This window comes from Aythya ferina (genome assembly GCF_964211825.1).
Source record: "Aythya ferina genome assembly, chromosome: 2".
NCBI classification, from domain to species: Eukaryota; Metazoa; Chordata; class Aves; order Anseriformes; family Anatidae; genus Aythya; species Aythya ferina.
The window spans coordinates 102828738-102848520 of record NC_140297.1 but is presented as its reverse complement, the minus strand read 5'-3'; the positions used below and the strand labels follow the sequence as shown (position 1 = coordinate 102848520).

At 38.8% G+C, this 19783-nt stretch overlaps 1 protein-coding gene across 1 annotated transcript; it reads right to left on the bottom strand.

Annotated features, from left to right (window-relative positions):
* Positions 1-5542: 5542 nt before the first annotated feature.
* Positions 5543-19491, bottom strand: LOC311432466 (protein-glutamine gamma-glutamyltransferase 5-like; the record flags this gene model as incomplete). The annotated part of the gene is made up of 14 exons (XM_084510915.1): positions 19409-19491; positions 18692-19149; positions 16080-16259; positions 15537-15779; positions 14498-14616; positions 13885-14013; positions 13473-13650; positions 12405-12537; positions 11247-11350; positions 10893-11135; positions 9756-10082; positions 8658-8815; positions 8205-8338; positions 5543-7235 (listed from the first exon to the last, which is right to left on the bottom strand). Exons 2-14 carry the CDS (start codon positions 18696-18698, stop codon positions 5543-5545), a joined length of 3648 nt encoding a protein of 1215 aa, XP_084367041.1. The 5' UTR covers positions 18699-19149; positions 19409-19491.
* Positions 19492-19783: the final 292 nt, after the last annotated feature.

Here is a 19783-nt window from a genome sequence, read left to right as displayed (position 1 = left end):
TGACACAAAAATGCTCCATAACAAAAAAGAAAATAAAATTTTTACTTTCTTTTGCATTTTGAATATGCTCACTTTTTTTTCCTTGTCAGATGCTTCATATCTATTTTTTTAGACACTTCATTTATTATCTGTCTATTATCTGAATGATTTTGTTTGTTTTTAATACTAAATAGAATGAAAATAGTGTTTCCCTAATTTAATCTTTGTGTCTGATACAATATATCAAATTTAATTTACCTTTATAAATAATGCTTGGTAGGAAGTTGGTTTACTGAGTTATAAATTTCAATATTGTTCTTGCAGGTAATGGAATATATACAAACGAATCACATTTCACTCAGGCATTTTATGCTATGTAACTAGCAAATGTCAAAGGAAACAGAAACCTTAAGCATTTGAAGTTTGAAACTATTAATTTGCAGCTAAATCTTCATAACTTCTCATCTAAAGACTTGAGAAAGTTTAATGAATTCTTAGTGATGAAAACTAAAAATTATTGCCTACTAGATTATTTCTCATCTTTGAAAGAAATATAACGCTGTTTTACTTTTGCACAAAAATAAATTCCAGTACTCCTGTTTATTATATTAAATCATAGAAAGGACAGCTATAGTAATGCATGTGAAATTGCCTTTTTCATTTTCACTGGCTTAGAAACAAGTGAATAAATTTTGCTCAAAAACATAAATAAAACATATCTGAAATGAATTTAAAATTAGAAATGTTCCCCCGAACATTTAAATAGTACAGTACTGTATTCAACATCTGATGATAGTTATCTTGTTTGTGGTGGCCTCCCAATGTGTTTTAGAAAATAAGAAAAAAAAACAAGAAAAAAAAAAAAAGTCAGTTTTAAGGAAACAAAGAAAAACAACAACAAATTGTGTGGAAATTTAAAACAGGCCTCTTGTGATAGGAGATACCTTATAAAACATAGATTGGAGCCCTTCACTCAAACTTTTAAGAAGGAGGTAATTTACCTTTAGGTTCCGAGTGGTTTTTGTAGTTGTTTTTCTGTGAAAAGTTTTCCTTTCTTTCTTTCTTTCTTTCTTTCTTTCTTTCTTTCTTTCTTTCTTTCTTTCTTTCTTTCTTTCTTTCTTTCTTTCTTTCTTTCCTTTCTTTCTTTCTTTCTTTCTTCCTTCCTTCCTTCCTTCCTTCCTTCCTTCCTTCCTTCCTTCCTTCCTTCCTTCCTTCCTTCCTTTCTTCCTTTCTTTCTTCCTTTCCTTTCCTTCTTTCCTTCCTTCCTTTTCTTTCTTTCTTTCTTTCTTTCTTTCTTTCTTTCTTTCTTTCTTTCTTTCTTTCTTTCTTTCTTTCTTTTCTTTCTTTCTTTCTTTCTTTCTCTTTCTTTCCTTCTTTCCTTCTTTCTCTCTCTCTCTCTCTCTCTCTCTCTCTCTCTCTTTCCCTCTTTCTTAATTTTGTTCTTTCCCTGGATGGATATGTGGCAGTAAAATGGACTTTCCTAGGAGACTACATATTAGTTATTACAATAACTACCTGTACTAGCATGTAAATATCAAGAAAACACTCTTGATAATTTTGTTAGTGTTGGAATCATTTTAAACTTTTGTATTGGGTTCACATGGCAAGGGCATGGTAGCCAGGGGGCTTCAGAGATGGCCTCTGTGATCAGAGCCAAGCTGCCCTTTGTCAGATCAGAGCCAGCTGTGGTGGTTTTACCGTGCTGGACAGCTAAACCCCACAACCGCTCTCTCACTCCCTCTCCTTAGATGAGGAGGGGGAGAAGTAAAGCAAAGAACAACTCACGGGTTGAGATAAGGATAATTTAATTAAAGGGAAATAATAATAATAATTAAAGAAAGATTACTATGAACTAAACAATTTAACTAAAGGGAAATAAAAAGGGAAAGGGGAAAAGGGAGGGGGAAAGGGAAAATTAAAAAAAAAAAAAAAAAGGAGGAAAACAAATAAAACGAATGAAGGCTATGTGGAAGTGCAGAGGAAAGAAATTACTCTCTACTTCCCACAAATGAGCGATGATTGACCACCACGTCCTTGAAGCAGGGCCTCAATGCACGTAGCCAGTGTTCCGGAGGAGGACCAACGTTTTCACAACGAGAGCCCACCCTGCCTCTCTTCTTCCTGTTGCCACCTTTTATTGCTGAGTGTGATATCACATGGTATGCAATATCCCTTTGATTGGTTTAGGTCAGCTGCCCTAGTGATGTTTCTCTTCTCACTTTTTGCCCACCCCCTAGGAGGGTTAGAGAGGCCCAATGCTGTGCCAGCACTGGTCAGCAGTAGACACAACACTGGTGTGATAACACTGCTGTTCCAGCTACAAGTGCAGAGTACAGCACTGTATGGGCAGCTGCAGGGAAAGTTAACATTCCAGCCAGACCCAGTACACCAGCTCAAGCCGGTTCCAAAAGGGACCCACTGCTGGCCAGAGCTGGGACAGTGAGTGATGTTGTTTATGCCTCTGTGAGAGCAGATTTAAGAAAGGGAAAAAAAAAATGCTGTATAATGGCATCTGGGAGAGAGGGGTGAGAAACAGCCCTGCAGACCCCAAGGTCAGTGCAGGAAGGCACGAGGTGCTCCAGGCACACAGCAGCAGTTCCCCTGTGGCCTGTGGAGAGGTCCCTGGTGGACCAGGTGGATGTGGCCTGGAGGATGCTGCGGCCCATGGAGAACCACTGCAGGAGCAGGCCCTGGGCTGGAGCTGCAGCCCGTGGAGAGGAGCCCACGCAGGAGCAGGGAGCCTGGGGGGAGCTGCTGTCCGTGGGGGACCCATGCTGGAGCAGCTTGCTCCTGGGGGATGGACCCTGTCGCATGGATCCATGTTGGAGCAGTTCTTGACGAGTTGCTGCCTGTGGGCAGCCCACGCATGATCAATTTCGGAAGAACAGCATCCCATGGGAGGGACCCTGTGTGGAGAAGGGGCAGAGAGTGACCATGAAGGAGGGATGCAGAAGCATTAGGGACTGAATGTAGCCCCCATTGCCTGTTCCCTTGCGTCATTTGGATGAAGCATGTAGGAGAAGGTGGTTGGGGGGGAAGGTGTTTTTATTTTGCTTTTAGGTTCTCCCTGTTCTAGTCTGCTAGTGATAGGCAATAAATTATGTTTATCTCCCTATGTTTTGTCCTTGACAATAATTGGTGTGTTCTCCCTGTCCTTATCTCAACCCTTGAACCCTTTCCATAATATTTCCTACGCCCTTTTCTGTTGAGAAGGGGTAGTGAGATGGTGGCTGTGGTGGAGATCAGCTGCCCAGCAGCATAAAACCTCCACAACTTTAAAGGATTTCTATTATCTTCTGTGGTTTTAGCTATAACAACTTGCTACAGTTTTCAAAGAGAATGATCTGGTATATACAGCAAGAAGGGTTGGGGAGCAGTATTTATACACACTGTATAACTCCAGTGACATTAAAAGGTTGGGAACAAGTCTTTGGAGTTTCTGGCATATGGAATCATGCTCCTTCTCAGAAATGAGAAAAATCAGTCAAAGCACAAGTGGAACAAGAAATGTGAAATGTTACTTCATAATAATATAGTTGTAATTTATTATGAAAACTTCTTTTCAACAACAACAAGAAAGCCATAAGTTCCGGTATCTTTTATCTTTCTTCCTCTGTTGCTGAAAAATTTGTTCAGTTTGGCACTTACGTGGACGATAAGTTTCACAGACCATGAAAGCAAAGGGAAAAATCATGCAGCATGTGTAAGTGGAACATTTTACTGTGAGCAAAGAAGATGGCTGATTTTTTTCTCTAAATACCAAACTGAGTATTTCAAGTAAAATAGGAAATCTGTACTAGATTTCACAACCTATTTTGGACCCTTGATTTCTAACCAAAGGTAAATAAAGAGGACATACAACAGAAGCAGTGGAAGAATAATTTCACACTCTAGTGCATCTGGAGAATATTTTCCCCCATTTTGAAGAAATATTACGAGACGAAAAAAAAAAAACAAAAAAAAAAAACCACAGTTAAATTTTTCTAAATTTCTATTTTTATTGTCAAGCAAAGCAATCGTCAGCAAATACCCAACAGGAACTACTGAAACTGCATTTAAAAAAAAAAAAAAAGTCATAGAACTGTGCCATGGAATTGAACACTGCACTACAATATCCAGGCAAAGACTTCTACCATACTCAGAATTACTATGTAATTGGCACAGTTGGTATATTCATAACTAGCATCTGACACCTCACCTTTTCAAAATCCCCAGAAGGTTACCCAATCTCATCACAAAACACAGGGGTGTGAACTACAGTGATACTACTGAGATACTATTGCTACATTATTGAAGATTCTGCAGCACCAGCAAAATTATTTTACCACCAAACCCCACTAACACTTGCTACTAAAAATAACGGCATTAGAGGAAAACAATAGGGGGATAGGAGGTGTGTCACCAAATCCAAGGCTCTTGTGAGGGTCAGACAAAGGAGAGGTAAAACTTAGGGACAGTTCCTTTATGACAATGTATTATTTGATACCAAGAAAAAAAGGGGCGGGGGGGGGGGGGGGGAGGAAGGGGGAGAGAAGGTTAGCATTGAAATGGTACCAGTTAACTTTCATTTAATTGTTCATTTGGAAGGGCTAGATGTTGGAAAGAAATGATACCATCACACTTCCTTCTCTGCTTAAAGTCTGGTGACAAAAGTTGCCTAGCTATATTGAATCACAAAAGCACAGGTTCTGAACATGAGCTTTTACTGTAAACTTAAATGCAAATAATATATAAGAGGAAAACTTTGGGAAACACTTTACAGAAAAACATTGGCTATGAAAGCCGATGTTGTTTAATTGGTATTAAATCTTCATCGAGTTTTTCAGCCTTTCCACTCTGTCCTTTCTTCCAGATACTGGACTGGATATAAATCCAGAGTAGTGATACCAAATTTACCATACTAACTTTTCCTTTTTCCTTTTCTTTTCTTTTTTTTTTTTTCCTGAACACTTAAGTTGGTTTGCAATGATTTAGTTACTTCATGACCACCACAGTTTTCATTACCTTATAACTAAGGAAATACAAGTGCATGCAGAACTGACCTTAGCCACAAAGAGATCAGAGCTCGAGGGCCAAGGTGTGTTTGGGGAGATGTCATGAGGGTCCTTCTACCACCTCTGTGGCCACAGAACACCAGTAACAGCACATCTCATATTGGGAGAGACATTTGCAATGAGCCTTGTAGCCCAGGGGGATTTGAGAAATACACATTGCAAGAAATCAAGAGGGAAGAGAATAAAAGCAGATCGTTTATAAAAGGGCTTGACTGAGCAATCTAGTCCGATTACTTGCACTGTACAGCTGTTGTCACTACGGCTCCAGAGGGAGCACGTTCATTTGTCACTTCCACTGGACTGTATCTCAAGACACATGAACATTACATCAAATGCACTTCTCAGGGGTTGGCTAGCAGCCTGCTTTCCAACACATCTCAAACGCCTGAACAAATATTCAGAACTACGCAGGTTGCTCTCCATCACCCTATTTCTAACCTTTTTTCAAAGCATCTGCGTACAGACTTTAATTCACTTGCTTTGGCTCTTCGCCAGTGGGTTGCTCTCAATTACAGGTATTTGCGCTTGAAGTAGGAGAGAGTACCCCTGCTGGGACTCCAGGGGGTGCGGGCCCCAGAGCGGGTCAGGGCACTGCCGGTGGGGCGTGAGCCAGAGCGAGGCAGGGTAGCATAAGCAGAGGGAGAGGTAGAGCGGGGCAGGGTGTTGTAGGCTGAGCGGGACAAAGTGTTGTAGGAGCGGGACAAGGAGCTATAGGGAGGTCCTGTGAGCGTGTTGTAGGAGGTGCGGGAAAAGGGGATATAGCTCGAGCGCCCTGTGAGGTTCCATGCTGAGCGGAAGGTTGGAGTGTATGTGGAGTGGGAGCCTGAGCGTGAGGTGGTGGTGGTGGTAGTACAGGAGGGCCCCCACTGAGGGCCACAGACAGAGCGAGACCCTGGGGTACAGACAGCCCGGGAGACCGAGCGAGAGGAAGGGTTGCAGAGGGAGCGGGCTGTGGCAGCTGCCAGAGGCCGGGGTGTTGGGGGAGATGCAAAGCAGGTGGCTGACGAATCCTCGGGACAAGGGGTGGGTGAGCTTGCAGAGCGGACTCCTGTAGCTCCCACCGAGATGGAGGCAGGGGAGAACAGTGAGTGCGCTGCTGGGGGTCCCACGGGACGGGGAGCTGGGGAGCACAGCGAGTGAGCTGCTGGGGGTCCCACAGGGCGGGGGGCTGGGGAGCCTGCAAGGTGCAGCCCTGCAGGGGTAGAGCTACGTGCAGAGCGGGGCACCGGAGAAGCTTCAGGGCAGGGAGCTGGGGAACATACAGCATGGGCTACTGGGGCACTCAGGGGCTGGGTCGGAAGGGTGGCCATGGAGCCGCAGGGAGGCTGGGCTGTGGGAGAGGGCACGGAGCCACAGACAACATGGGAGAGGGAGGCAGCAGGCACTGAAATGGCTGCAGGCGGTGGCATGGGACTGCCGACAGTGTTGGTAACTGGAGAGCACACAGGGTGGGTTGGCAGATGGGTAGGGACCGCCTGGGCTGTTGCAGTGGGACTGGGGCCAGCCATGAAGTGGGTCAGGAGAGCACTCACCGCATTATTTGCTGGGACAGAGACAGAATAGGACATCGGCCCCCCTCCACCTCCAGGCTGGTGTACAGGACTGGGCCCTGTCTCAAACACCACATGTGGCATAGGGGGGCCCACGGGGTTGGACGATGCAACTGGCATAGAGCCATACATGGGCGGAGGCATCGGGGCACATGTAGCGGGAGGCATGGTCTCGCATATAACTCGGAAGCCAGGATCACACCCCAGGTCGACACCAGGATTGATGTTTGGGTTGAAGCCTGGATTGCAGATGGTGTTGCATAAGGGATGGCCCGCAGGAAGGTACACAAAGTCATACACAGGTGGGCCCCCTGGGTTGCAGTTCGGGTTGCACACAGGGATGCATATGTATTCACACATGGAGTTGAGCCCAGGGTCCCCTGCAGGGACCGGCCCAGAGTTGTTCACAGGCAGGGATCCATTCTCACAGACTGGCAGCGACCCGTTCTGGCTCATAGGCAGGGAGCCATTCTGCCCCACGGGCAGGGAGCCGTTCTGCCCCACGGGATTACACACTTCAGCCTTGGCACATCCTTTGCAGTAGGCAAACTTGTGGCATCCGAAGTTGGCTAGGAGCCGGTGGCTGCCCAATCTGTATGGTGTGAACTCTACAATAGTCCGTGCCTGCTGATTGGAAGCCAGTGTTCCCAAACTGCACCAAGAGGAGGGAGAGAATTAGGGCCTTAGGTAGCTCAGAGACCTGAAGTGCTAGAAGATGACTTCACATTACAAGTTTTGATTGCTATGATATGTTTTCAGAGACAGTCTGCTATGATCACTTTGTTACTTGCCCTGCTCCCCCCAAATCATCCTGTGTTGTGAATAATGTGGTAACCATTTCCCTCTGTCTCAAAAGATTTGTTATTTCTGCGGAAAACTCCCACAGTTAGTTCTGGAACTGGAACTGGAACCCCATTCATGATACTGCATGGGAATAAGTTACTTAAATTCTTCAAAAACATGGTACCCTTCTGCCTCAAAGATATACATGATGCTTCCCATTTCCAGTCATCTAAGTTGGATCAAGGAGCTCTGTAGTATCAAGTTCATTATCATTCAGTGAGAACAATTCCTAATTGCTTCCCTTCAAAACTACTCATACCTCTGTCAGCTGTCCTTGTCATGAAGAACAGCAATGCATATTAATGAAAAGCTCATTTTCCTAGAATGTTATAGCATCATGGAAATTTCCAGTTTCCTGTGATTAACTTGTTGTGAGCGTAGAATGCACGCTGCTATTTCTCACTGTCTTTTTCTAATTGTTTACATATGTGATGCAAGTGCATGAATATTTAGAGGAAATATTTATAAACTCAATAGGATTATAAGGGCTGGGGGACAGAGCTAAAATTTCTTGTGCATTCCCCTTCAAATAGAACTTTGTAACACACACAGATTAGATTTAAGACAAATGAAGCAACAGCATATCTTGCCAACTCTATCAGTTTCAAGAAGAATGAGGCTTGTAATGGAGTCTCCAAGAATTAAGGGGCATAAAATCTTGTTCAGATCCCAAACACCAGAAGTATCAGAACTATCATCTTCCTCAAAACCTGCTCTGACCTAGCAGACCTTAATCAACCCCCAATATTATCCCCATTTAAATAATTGATGATCTTACTCAATGGTCATTGGCTCTTTGAATAAACCACAGCCTTCTAAAGTCATTATGCAGTTCTTCATATCTTCCTGGAGAGGATTGCAGAAGGAGATCTCTGCTGTACATGGTACTTTCAGCCTGGGTTGGCTCAATAGCTAGCAATAAATAAATAAATAAATAAATATTTAAAATATCAAACACTTATTTTCTTTAACCTCACAAAATTAGCATTAAATTAAATAAACAGAAGAAAAATATAATACTTATATACATGTTTCTTTTTGTTTTAATTCTATGATCTTTAGGCATCACGCTAAGTAATTTTTATACACTGATCTTTCTAAAAAGCAAAAAAAAATTAGTTCCACATTTTTCTGTATTATACCTATATAGTGGACAATATACCTATATAGTGGACAATAGGAGTCCGTAACTGTTCCTTAGAACACAAAGTACACGGTTGAAGTTCTTTACCTTAACAATAACAGGTGGCCTGTTGATCACAATATCCCTGCTAACCATCAGAACTTCTCCACACTCTGGATCTGAGACAGCAACTACTTTCATAATGTTGTGATCACAGAGATAAGGTCCATATTGACTATATGATATACACAGTGGGATTTTTTTCACTGTAAAACAAATGTATTTAAGTTATTATTTACTTGTTTAATTATCTTTGGCTAATATTCTACTTCCCTTCCTCCTAAAGTTTAACTGGCAATTAAAATGGTTTAATTAAATATTAAAGCTATCACAGCATCTCTGAAACCAGACTTGAACTTTCCTGGCTTAGGATAATACATTGCTACCTTTAACATCCAGCTGCATACTTTCTAATTACTCTAACTATACTAGTGTGTTTACAGGGAAGTTTAAATTTATTTATTTACTTAAATTCTGAAACTTAATTACAATGTAATTCTTACAGCAATAATTTGAATGTAGGCAAATTAAAGCTCGGTAAAACAGAATGTAAATATCAGGAACTAATTTTCTTCTTATAGATATGACTTAAGTAAAGTGATCTTTTTTCTTTCACGAAAAGATATAACTATTAAAACAAGTGCTTATTCTGTGACACACCTTTGCACTTCTGGGCATATTGTGCTGTATCTGGAAATAATCACTTCAGTGCTTAAAATTGGTATTTTATACTGTCTAATATCTTCTGGCTAAAGGGAATGAATTGTTTTTATGATAAGCATCTGCAACTTTATTTTTGTATTGAATATAGAATCCAGACTTGAACTTTTAACAGAAAGAAGTTTTATATGATCAGCAAAATCTCTAAACCTTGAGAAACTAAGCAAAGACTACAGTTAACCTGTTACTATACATGTACACATTAGATTACATATAGATTACACATAGAGTATGTATTGTGCTGATTTTTCAGGGCAATTGCATTGAAGGCAATTCAGCTATCAATATTTAACATTGTATTAATTTCACTTTCCACGAGTATTAAGTCTCCACTAATCCTATAGAAGATTGTCAGTCTCCTGTCTCCCATCTGTCTCCTGAAAAGTACTGTGGTCAGAAGGGTGTTAGACAAATCCACCTTCTTACCTTCTCTCGGACCCAATGTAACAGTCACGCTGTCTTTCCAAAATTGATCCATTGGGCAACCATTGTATGTTATTATTTGCGCACACAAATTAAACTTCAGGGTTTTGGGTTCACTACGCAAATTTTCAAGCAGCCAGTGCAGTTGGACATCTTCACCATACATTGGACAGTTAGCCATCTTTAGCCTCATGTTAATGCCGCTGTCACTCAAAAATGGGTTTTTCAGAGATGATAACTCCCTATCTATATGACAGTTGGAAGCATTGCAGTACCCTGGGTGAATTCTTCTGTAAGCCCGGTAATAGGCTTCTTTGCTTTTCACAGAACCTGTGAAAAGGAGATACACGATAATGAGTCTTATGGAAGTCTGGAATATCTACCTAAGTAATAAAGATAATTAAATTTCCTCCTACTCCTTTCTGAAACATAATGTGGTGGCTTGGTGTTGAACAAATCCAGCAGAAAATGAAATCACAAGAGGTTTCAATTTTTTTCCTCACAAAAGGTGAGATACAACATTCAAATAAAGTTTTTTTTTGTTTGTTTATTATCAGAAAACAAAATTTGCATTTTTACAATCAGCTCTAATCTACTCTACATTCTTTTAGGCAATTTTGCTGATTGAACTCTTCCTTACATACCTGGGAAATGAAAATCAGTAAACCAAAAGTGATAACAACAGGAAGTCCTAATAATACATGAAATTAGTATGTGAGCATATTTCCTGATAGAGTCAGTGCAAGAGTCTATAAGAAAGAATTTAATCCTGGGTTTAAAATAATTTATTTTTTTAGATTAGCTAAAGTCTGCTAATATTTGAAACTAGTATATAGGTGAGACCAATGCATATACATAAAAACAGTGGTATTAAATAAAAGCAGTTGCTGTTGTTTTCTTTGATTCATCTAAATATGCATAGATCGTATTTTAACAGAAAGGCATTTTCCCCTCTTTCTCAAAATGAAAAAAAAAAAAAAGAAGGAAAAAAAGAAAGAAAGAAAGAGAAAGAGAGAGAAAGGAGAGAAAGCAACCTTTAAACAGTCTTACTCATTTTCACACAGGACAAGTTACTTTGAAAATTTTGTACAATTAACATTTTAAATTGCCTCTGACCCATTTAATGACTTTTCATCATACCTAGCTCATATTTGTAACTTCCAGTGATATCTTCCAGTTGCTCGCTGCCAACACTCTTAGTGCTTAGATGTTGTCCACATGGCCAAGTGTCACAGAAAACTTTTGTTTTTTTGGCATTGTTTTGGGAAAGCCAGCCAACATAGTTCGAATTTAGCCGAGAAAACATGTGATGACCATCAAAGTCCAAGTCCAGTTCCCCTTCTCTGATGCTTCGAACCCATGTAGGACCACTGCAAGATGAACCTAAGCCAGGTGAAAACCAAAATGTTATAACAGGATGTAACCTGAGTAGTATAGAAACAAAAACATAAGCTGATGCAAACGATGACAATCATAGGAAACATTTTTAGTTACCTCTGCCAGTTTCCAAAGGTGTTGGATCCAGGCACTGCCAATCACCACAGCACTGATTTAGATCTCTGCGAGCCATCCAAGATTCATTCCAGCAGTGGTATCGCCTGTGGGAAGGAGAAATATAGGATTAAAAACATCACTTGTGTCAATATGTTCAATCCCTTTTTATGGAGGAAAAGAAAATCATAGAGAACCTTTAAGCAACTGAATAGTTCTGTCTTAGCATTGTTAATGATGTTTCAAGACAGGAGTTGTTTGCTTTGCTTTGTATCCCTAAGACTGAAAATCTGTTCCTGAATCCTGCAAACCTGCTTGCAAAATGTTCCTTTTATAAGCCATTTTCTTTTTGCTTATTTGTTGTTGTTGTTTCAGTTGATAATATGCTAGCACAGTTCTTTTGTTTAAATAGTCTATTTTTCCTATCATTTTCTGCCCAGTTCTTTAGAGAAAACAAACAAACAAAACAAACAAACAAAAAAAACTGCCCTAGTCTTTTTAACAGACTAACAAAGAAGACACCCTTAAGACTTAAATGCCAAAATAGCATCTTCTTTCCCTTAGTATTTCAGTTTGACCTTATATTTTTCATATGGGAAAGATCAAAAAAATATTTGAAAGCTCTCACGGATTAGGCTTGGATACAAGCAAATTCTGGTGCAGTTAAACTATGAACATACAGGCCAAGGGTAAAAACAACAAATTGTACTTTAATAAGCTATAATGTCAGTTATATGAACATGAGTTGAAAGGTTGACGAGAATGAAGCGATTCATAGTAAGGAACCGCAGGAAGACAACATAATTATCAACCTAGTGATTATGACTAAGGATAATAATTTTAATCTATCATAAATTTTTCTTTGAATTTTGTGTTCACTTAATAGTTTTGCATCTACTGAGACGGATGGCCTATTGCATCAACTGAGAAGGATAAGCAGCTAGTATCAATTCTCAAAAGTGTGCTTTTTCTTCTTGTTATTGTTTTTAAGGGTAGATTGAACAGACTGCCTCCTCAATGACTGTATGCTTTCGAAATGGACTAATAGGAAAATGAACAGCTATGTAATACCAAACTACTTAGTTGCTAGATTTACACTAGTCTTCCTATCATCTTGCTTTTGACAAAACCAAAATATATTATTGTTTATTTCTTACTTACCATAGCTTGTCTTTTCCACAGAGGTTTTTTCCAGTACAGTCAAAAATCTCATTAATAGCAAGGGGATTCTCATTTGAGCATGGAAAACAGAAATTTGTGACAACACGACTTGGAATTCCCAAACACCTCATCACTGTAAGGGAAAAAAAAAGATCAGGAGTCATTTTAAACAGTAATTAATCAAACAAGCCTTTTACTTATTCTGTAAATAATTCTCCTGCATTCTACTTCACCATCATATAAACAAAATGCATAGGAGATAACATTTAGGTTGTCATAATTCTGTCTGCAAAATTTCTTTTTACTGAAAAGTAACTTGAAAAGAGCCTAACAGAAAGAAATGACTTCATATTATTCCAGCATAAAAATAAATAAATAAATAAATAAACAAACAAACAATACACACACCTGTTGTAAATACAAAAATAATGTTCCTGACCCTGCATTAATAAAACACTAGTCAGAAATGTCCATACTTTTTATAAGTATAGTGTAGTGTTTCTAGATTTGTATGTATAGTATCAACCTAATTTTCTTCAATGTAGAAGCAGCTTCAGGAAGTAAATGGTGTAACATTGTAACTCTTCCCCCCTTCTCCATATCATTTAGTTCACTATTATCTCCTCCTTTGTAGCAAAATAAGATAGTAGCTTGCTGCTTTTGTGTTTTGGAGGAGATGGTGGTAGAAGTCTTATTCCTCTTCATAAGTTGGTGCTTTTACTCTTCCTTCAAACCTCACCCAAAGGATAAATTTTTACTTCTGTGAGGTTGTTTGCTCCGTATTTTAATAAAAACTGCAATACTGAGAGCTACATTGCATAAGTAACGGTCAAGAAAGACAGTATCACTTTTCTTGTTCATCACAGTTTATAGGAAAGCAACAGGCTGATAATAAACACTGTGTAGGCAGCCGTACCATATCAGAACAAGATAAAATACTCCATTTCTTTTCTAGTAAAATGCTTATGAGGTATATGCTTACAGTAGTACTTAGGGTCAGAGTTTTCTAATTCTGGTTTTCTGTCTTTCATTTGGATAGCTAGGTAAGGAAAGACTGAAATATTATACCTGTGCACATTACTGAAGCAAGAGACCCACAGTACCCATATCTGACTGGTCTGCATCTGCCATTATACCACTGCTGAAGAATAGGGACACTTCCATTCCAGGAAAATGGTTTTGTTCCTTTCAGGTAATCATTGTTTTCTGGAATCTTCATGATGCTGTTAGTGGTATGGCTGCTTATCTAGTGAGAGAAAAGAAAAACAACTTTTCCAAATACCTGACCATGTCTTTATATCCTAAGCATCTCACAAAATTATCAAAGATCAATGCTACAAGTTACTTTTTCCTGTGAATCTGAGCACAAAAAATATTTTCCCTACTACTCGCACTGTTTCATTACAGTGCAATTTATCCTTCTATAAAAAAATGAAGTGTGACCCAATCTATTCAAAGGTCATGCACCGTTAGTTCTTACCATGTGGTTTACCACCATGCTGACATGCACAGGATCATTGCGCCAACAATGGTCTCGATCAGAGCCGTGATGGTAACTTGCACCCATGTCTAGAATCTTCAAGCAGATATCCAGAATTCCATCTTCAAACTGATCAAAGAGAAGTTAACACAGACATCATGGTATTCTAACATTGAAAAAGCACTTTTCTTGTTATGTGTATGAGCTTCCCTCTCCCTTCCCATACCATTTCTTTAAAATCAAGTCTAGCTTCTAGTAGTCTGCATGATGTTGTCTGTCTGATTGAAAGAAGATCAAGGATAGTCTCTTTTTAAAAGCATGTTATACTTGCTTATGTCTAACTAATGGAATCATTTTAACTTCAGAAGCACAATTTTCTTTTTCCAAGAACATTCTGATGTTTCCGTAATTCTATATTACAGCAAACTTCCTCGCAGTTATTTGAGCTACAGAGACATTCTTAAACATTTCTTTCATTGCATGCATGTTCTGGACTAGACCTAAAACCCTTTTGTACTCCATTACATAAGATGCATTTCTGCAAAATATGGATGACTCTTCATTAGTACTTATATGGATGACAACTTCTTCTGAACAAATATTCAAAATATACCTGTCCAAAGTGCCAAGGTCTAGAGGTAATATGTTTGTGAACTCCTTCATACAGTATGCCATGTTCATTCAGAACATATTCTTCTCTTTGAGCCTGATTATCCATATACACAGGGTCATCTGGAAAAGATGCAAGAGCTATCAGACAAGATGTTCATTTCTAGCACTTCTATATCTTTTATCTATTTCACTTGATCCCTCTTTGTTTTCCTATCTATTTTAAACATATGCTTTTAAGCATGTTTAATTCATTTCTGTTTACTGCTTGGTTTTGCCTTTATTAAGCCGCATTCTGCTATGATACACCTGAATTACAGAGCTTGCAATTTATCTTCACCCTAATCAACTCCAGGAGTCAAACACTACATTTAGAGTTTGGTATTTAATTCTGGTCAAATCAATGGACAACATAAATATTTGCCATCTAATGATTTTGGCAAAGTCTTAAAGACTTCACATTTGGCCGCCTCTCAAATCAGATTTACTGAACTTCATGTTTGTACTGTCATGGTGATATCACAGAATCACAGAATGAATGGGGTTGGAAGAGACCTCTGGAGGTCATCTGGTCCAACTCCCCTGTTTAAGCAGGGTCACATAGAGCTGGTTGCCCAGGACCATATCTAGGTGGCTTTTCAATATATAAAAGGAGGGAAACTCCATAACCTCTGTGAACAACCTGTGCCAATAGTTCATTCACCTGCATAATAAAAAAGGTTTTTCCTGATGTTCAGACACAATCTCCTTTGTTTCAGTTTGTGCATATAGCCTCTTTTCCTGGCAAGCTATTTTAAAAGTGGAGAAAATAAAATTACATCACATCAGTACTACCACTAAGAAACTAAATCAAAACACCAGATTGAGACAGCCTTGAATATACAGGAAAAAGAAACAAAACAAAAAAAAGCTATGATCCCTATTTCCTATGATTTCTGTGACTTCATCCCTTACTTACCAGCTAAGTAATTAATAATTTCAACATGTTTTATTAATCATTAGCATTTTTCTTTAAACCATCTCAATATCCCTAGAGTTCTCACCTGCACACCATGGGTTAAAAAGGACATAAAAATCTCCAAGACATCGCTGGTATGTGTGACCACAAGATGTGATTTGCATATTGAGAATATAACGGCCAATGCAGGCATTGGAGGGAGGAAACACACTAATACTGATGCATTTTGGTTGATGAATTTTGTAGGAAGCACTCCAGCAGGTTTGATCTAGACATCTGCCCATTGGGAATGTACATTTCGTCTCATTTGACTCGCAGGGTCTGAGGCCTTTTCAGGAAAATAAATAGAATTTCAATCAGGGTAAACAAAGCACATGTAAAAAGCAAGTAATTTGTTTAGCAATCATTTGCAATTTAAAGCTCCAAAGGGTGGATTTGTATTTCACTTGTAATTTTCATAGCAGGGTGAGAAAACTTTAAATGGTAGAAGCACTGTCTTAGCTAGGAGAGGGTAGTCTGTTCACACAGAAGATGAATGTGTAGATAGTATTTATCACTGAAGACTATGGGAAATATTACTTACCAGAAAAGGACTGAGAAAGACTACACATATTTTGGGTGTGACTACCTGTCTCCACGGTGAAAATGGCCTGATCCATGGAGTCATCCCATTCCCGATTATGGAAGCGAGCATAAAAGTTGAAGGCTTGCCCTCTCCTTATTATCTGTCTGTCAGTTCCGAAGAAATGGGTGTTATGAATTTGGCAATTGGAAGGACAGTTCAGGTCAACATCTCCAAGCTCAATGACTGCAGGATGGAGAAAGAAATACAGATGGAAAACCAAATAATTGAGGCCACATCACTGGATGAAGTCAAGATTACATGAAACAGGAGATAGATGAAACAGATAACCGTTTTGAAAAACAAAACAAACAAACAAACAAAAAAAACAAACAGTCAAGGGTTTGTTCAAATTTTGGCAACACTGAGAAACTATTTGGAGACATGCATCCATAAAAGTATCCTTAGAAGTTCACCACTTCCTTAGCTTGCAGGTAGAAACTTGTATAATGCTTTGATTTATAAAGCTGTGCTACAAGTTTCACTTTGCTTATATAGCACCTTTGTGCTTTATAAATAACTGATGTCAAAGGACATTTATTAGTATCTCTACCTGAAAGATTGGTTCTGTATTGTAGTAGTCTCACCAAAAGACAACACCCTGGCTTTTGACACAGTTGCTTTTCAACCACATCTAAACAGCAAATTTTTCATATGCTATGAGTGTTGGAATAAAACAGTAAAGAAAACTGGATAAATAAAATATTTGATAACAAATGCATGTGTTTTAAGGCTTAAATGGCACTCCAAATAAGCTATGAAAAAAGTGTGAATATGCATATATTCAATAAGAATTGAATATTCACCCCCAAATTGCAAATAATGTTGAATATGCACACATACGTAGTTGTTTCTACCTACATTTCCCAAAATTATAAAAGGTTTGGAGGCATCCATTTTATTACACAAATTGAGAGATCTTTGAGGAACTTGATGGAAAAGGAGATATTCACAAATTATGATTTAAAAAAAAAAATGCTGACAGTCTATCCCAAATGCTGTGATTAGCTTGACTAAAATCTTGGATGATCCGCCTCCACCCCACCCCCGGCACCCTGCCTGGATATCAGCCATTTCCCAGGGCTAATTATGATCCTGGTGCCAGAAGGATGGGTGGCAACATTCATTTTTACTTATTTGCATACAACATGTTATTTTCAAAAGTGCTTCACTCTAATTGAAGGTGATGGGAGCCATGAATTCTCAGCAGTTTTGGAAACTGGGCTCACAGAACTACAAAGACTTGGATATTTTTTAATTCTGAAAGATTAAGTTTGGTCCTGCTAAACTTGCAGTACAACCAAACAATGCAATTTCTCTAGCTAAATTGGTGCTAAATTGAATAGACAGTTGGTATGTAGGGGAAACTTGTTTTTCCCACCAGAACCAGGGGTATATTCACTTAAAAGACGACTTATAGCTAAGCCCATGGGATATGGACACTTAACACAAGCCAATTGAGTTTCCCATGAACACATTCTTAAATAAACCATTAATGAAATGAATTGTGGAGGGAAGGTCTGGGAAAGGAAAAAAAAAAAAAAAAGGATTTTTTCACAAAATAATTTCATATTTTATCCACTCATTGAAATTTGGTAAAGAACTTGTCATTCAGCTCTTCAGCAAGGATCAGTAAAGAAACACAGGCATTACCCATACTAAAAACATGCACACTATCAAAAATAATAATTAAAAATAAAAAAATAAAAATAAAACAGAGCAATGCATTGCATCATTATTGCTCATGAGTGCATCATACCTGCTGAATAAGAAAGATCAACAGAATCACAGAAAATCTTGTATCTTAATGAGAGCTGTCAACCACAATGCAAGGTGTTCTGGTTGAACAGAAGGATTAGAGGTGCTTACAGCACACATGACGAATTCCTGTGGTCACTGACTGAAAGAACCTGATAGATCCTCACCTGTCCTTTGGAGGAGTTTATAAACCAGGACAACTACATTTCATTGACTCATGAATCCAGTTTAACTGGAACATCAGGGAGTTGAGATATTACATGTTTCCCAGGGAAGTTGTTTAAAGTCAGACCATAGTTTGCTTGTTGGAGTTAACTATCACGGTTGGATCACAAAGGAGCTAACAACTGCCTTCTTAAGCAAAGGAAGCTCAGAGAAAATACTAAAGGCTAATCAATTTCACATCTCTTATGGGTTTTCTTTCTCTGATAGAAACCCTACCTCTAATACCAGTCAATGGGTTTTCTCTAGCAATTCACATTTTGCCTTCATTCCAGAGAGAATACTTCAGGTAACTACTGTGAAATAATTGATTCTAACATAAGAATACTGAAAACTATTACTGTTTATTTTATGCTGGAAATAAAATACATTCTTTTCCATGCTCTCTCTTATTCTCATAAATGGCTGCTGTTTCACCGCTTCTTCTCCATAACTCTTTTTCCCCTTTCTTTTTTTTTTCCAAAAGTGTCACTTTTCTTTCTAAATCCACACATAATAAAATCTAAGCCTTAGAAGTAATCCCTTGTCTTGATTCCACACAGCAATATTTACACTTTCTTGTGTACTTACACCTGACTGTTTAATTATTTCTATTCTCAGTCCTGTGTCTAGTGATAGTAAAGTTTCAAAACACTCACCTTCCATTTTCCTTCTGCATGTACTAGTATCCGAAGCACAGTGCTGGTTGGCGGTACCTGCTCCTCAGCAAGATGCACTGCAAGGTCTGGCTGATCTCTGCGAACCAACCTAATTTCCTCTCAGTAACATTTATATTCAGAACTAAAAGGCTGTCACACACATATTGCATCAACAAAATACCAGTTTACAAAGAGGCCCCACCCATGTGTCTACTGATGCTCATAAATGATTCATTTTCACTTCCAGCATTATTAGGGAGAGTCCTGTGGTTGAAGGGAAGGAGAGATCTTGGTACCTCACCTATAGCATGGTACACTCAACATACCACAACTCGGCATGTCTGAAAAATATTTTAAGACCAGGATGAATCTGAACACATTTCAGCATAAGCCATGATTTTTAGCCAGTTAAAGTTCCCACAAGTCTCAGCACCTAGTGGCTAGACACCTTCAGTTACCTGCAAGAATAAAAGACAGAATGCTAGACATAAGCTGAATTTAGATTCTTTTCATTCAACCAATAGTGGGCATATTTATTATAGGCAGAAATTCCAGTTTTAGAAAGTCTGCATAGCACTACCTCCAAGTGGAGATCAGAGCATAAGAAACAGTTGCAAACTTTCCCAGCTAAACTGTAAAATAAACAGAGGAGCTGCATTAAATGTTTTTGAAATGGATATTAAAGCTTAATCTAAAAGTTAGAGAATTTTTTTATACCTTGTGCATATTTATGTGAGAGCACACAACCAATATCTCAGCTTGTTTGCTTCCTTCTCCACAAATTCTGACAAGCATTTGAGGTTTTTCCAATAATTTCTGTGACCAGAAAACAGTTACATATTTTGATACAAGATATATTGTTATATTTATATCCCAGGCATACTTAATACAATAATACCCAAAAAGTACAACAGTGTTCTCTCTGCTCACTCATGGATGAGGACATCAGCTTGCAATTATGAAAGATGGATTCAAATTTCCTCTACCAAAACAAGGGTGAACATTTTCAACAGTTGTCAACTATCTTATGTCTCTTGCCCTGAAGATTCAATCCACAAAATATCATTTGCAATCCCTCCAATTAATTTGCAT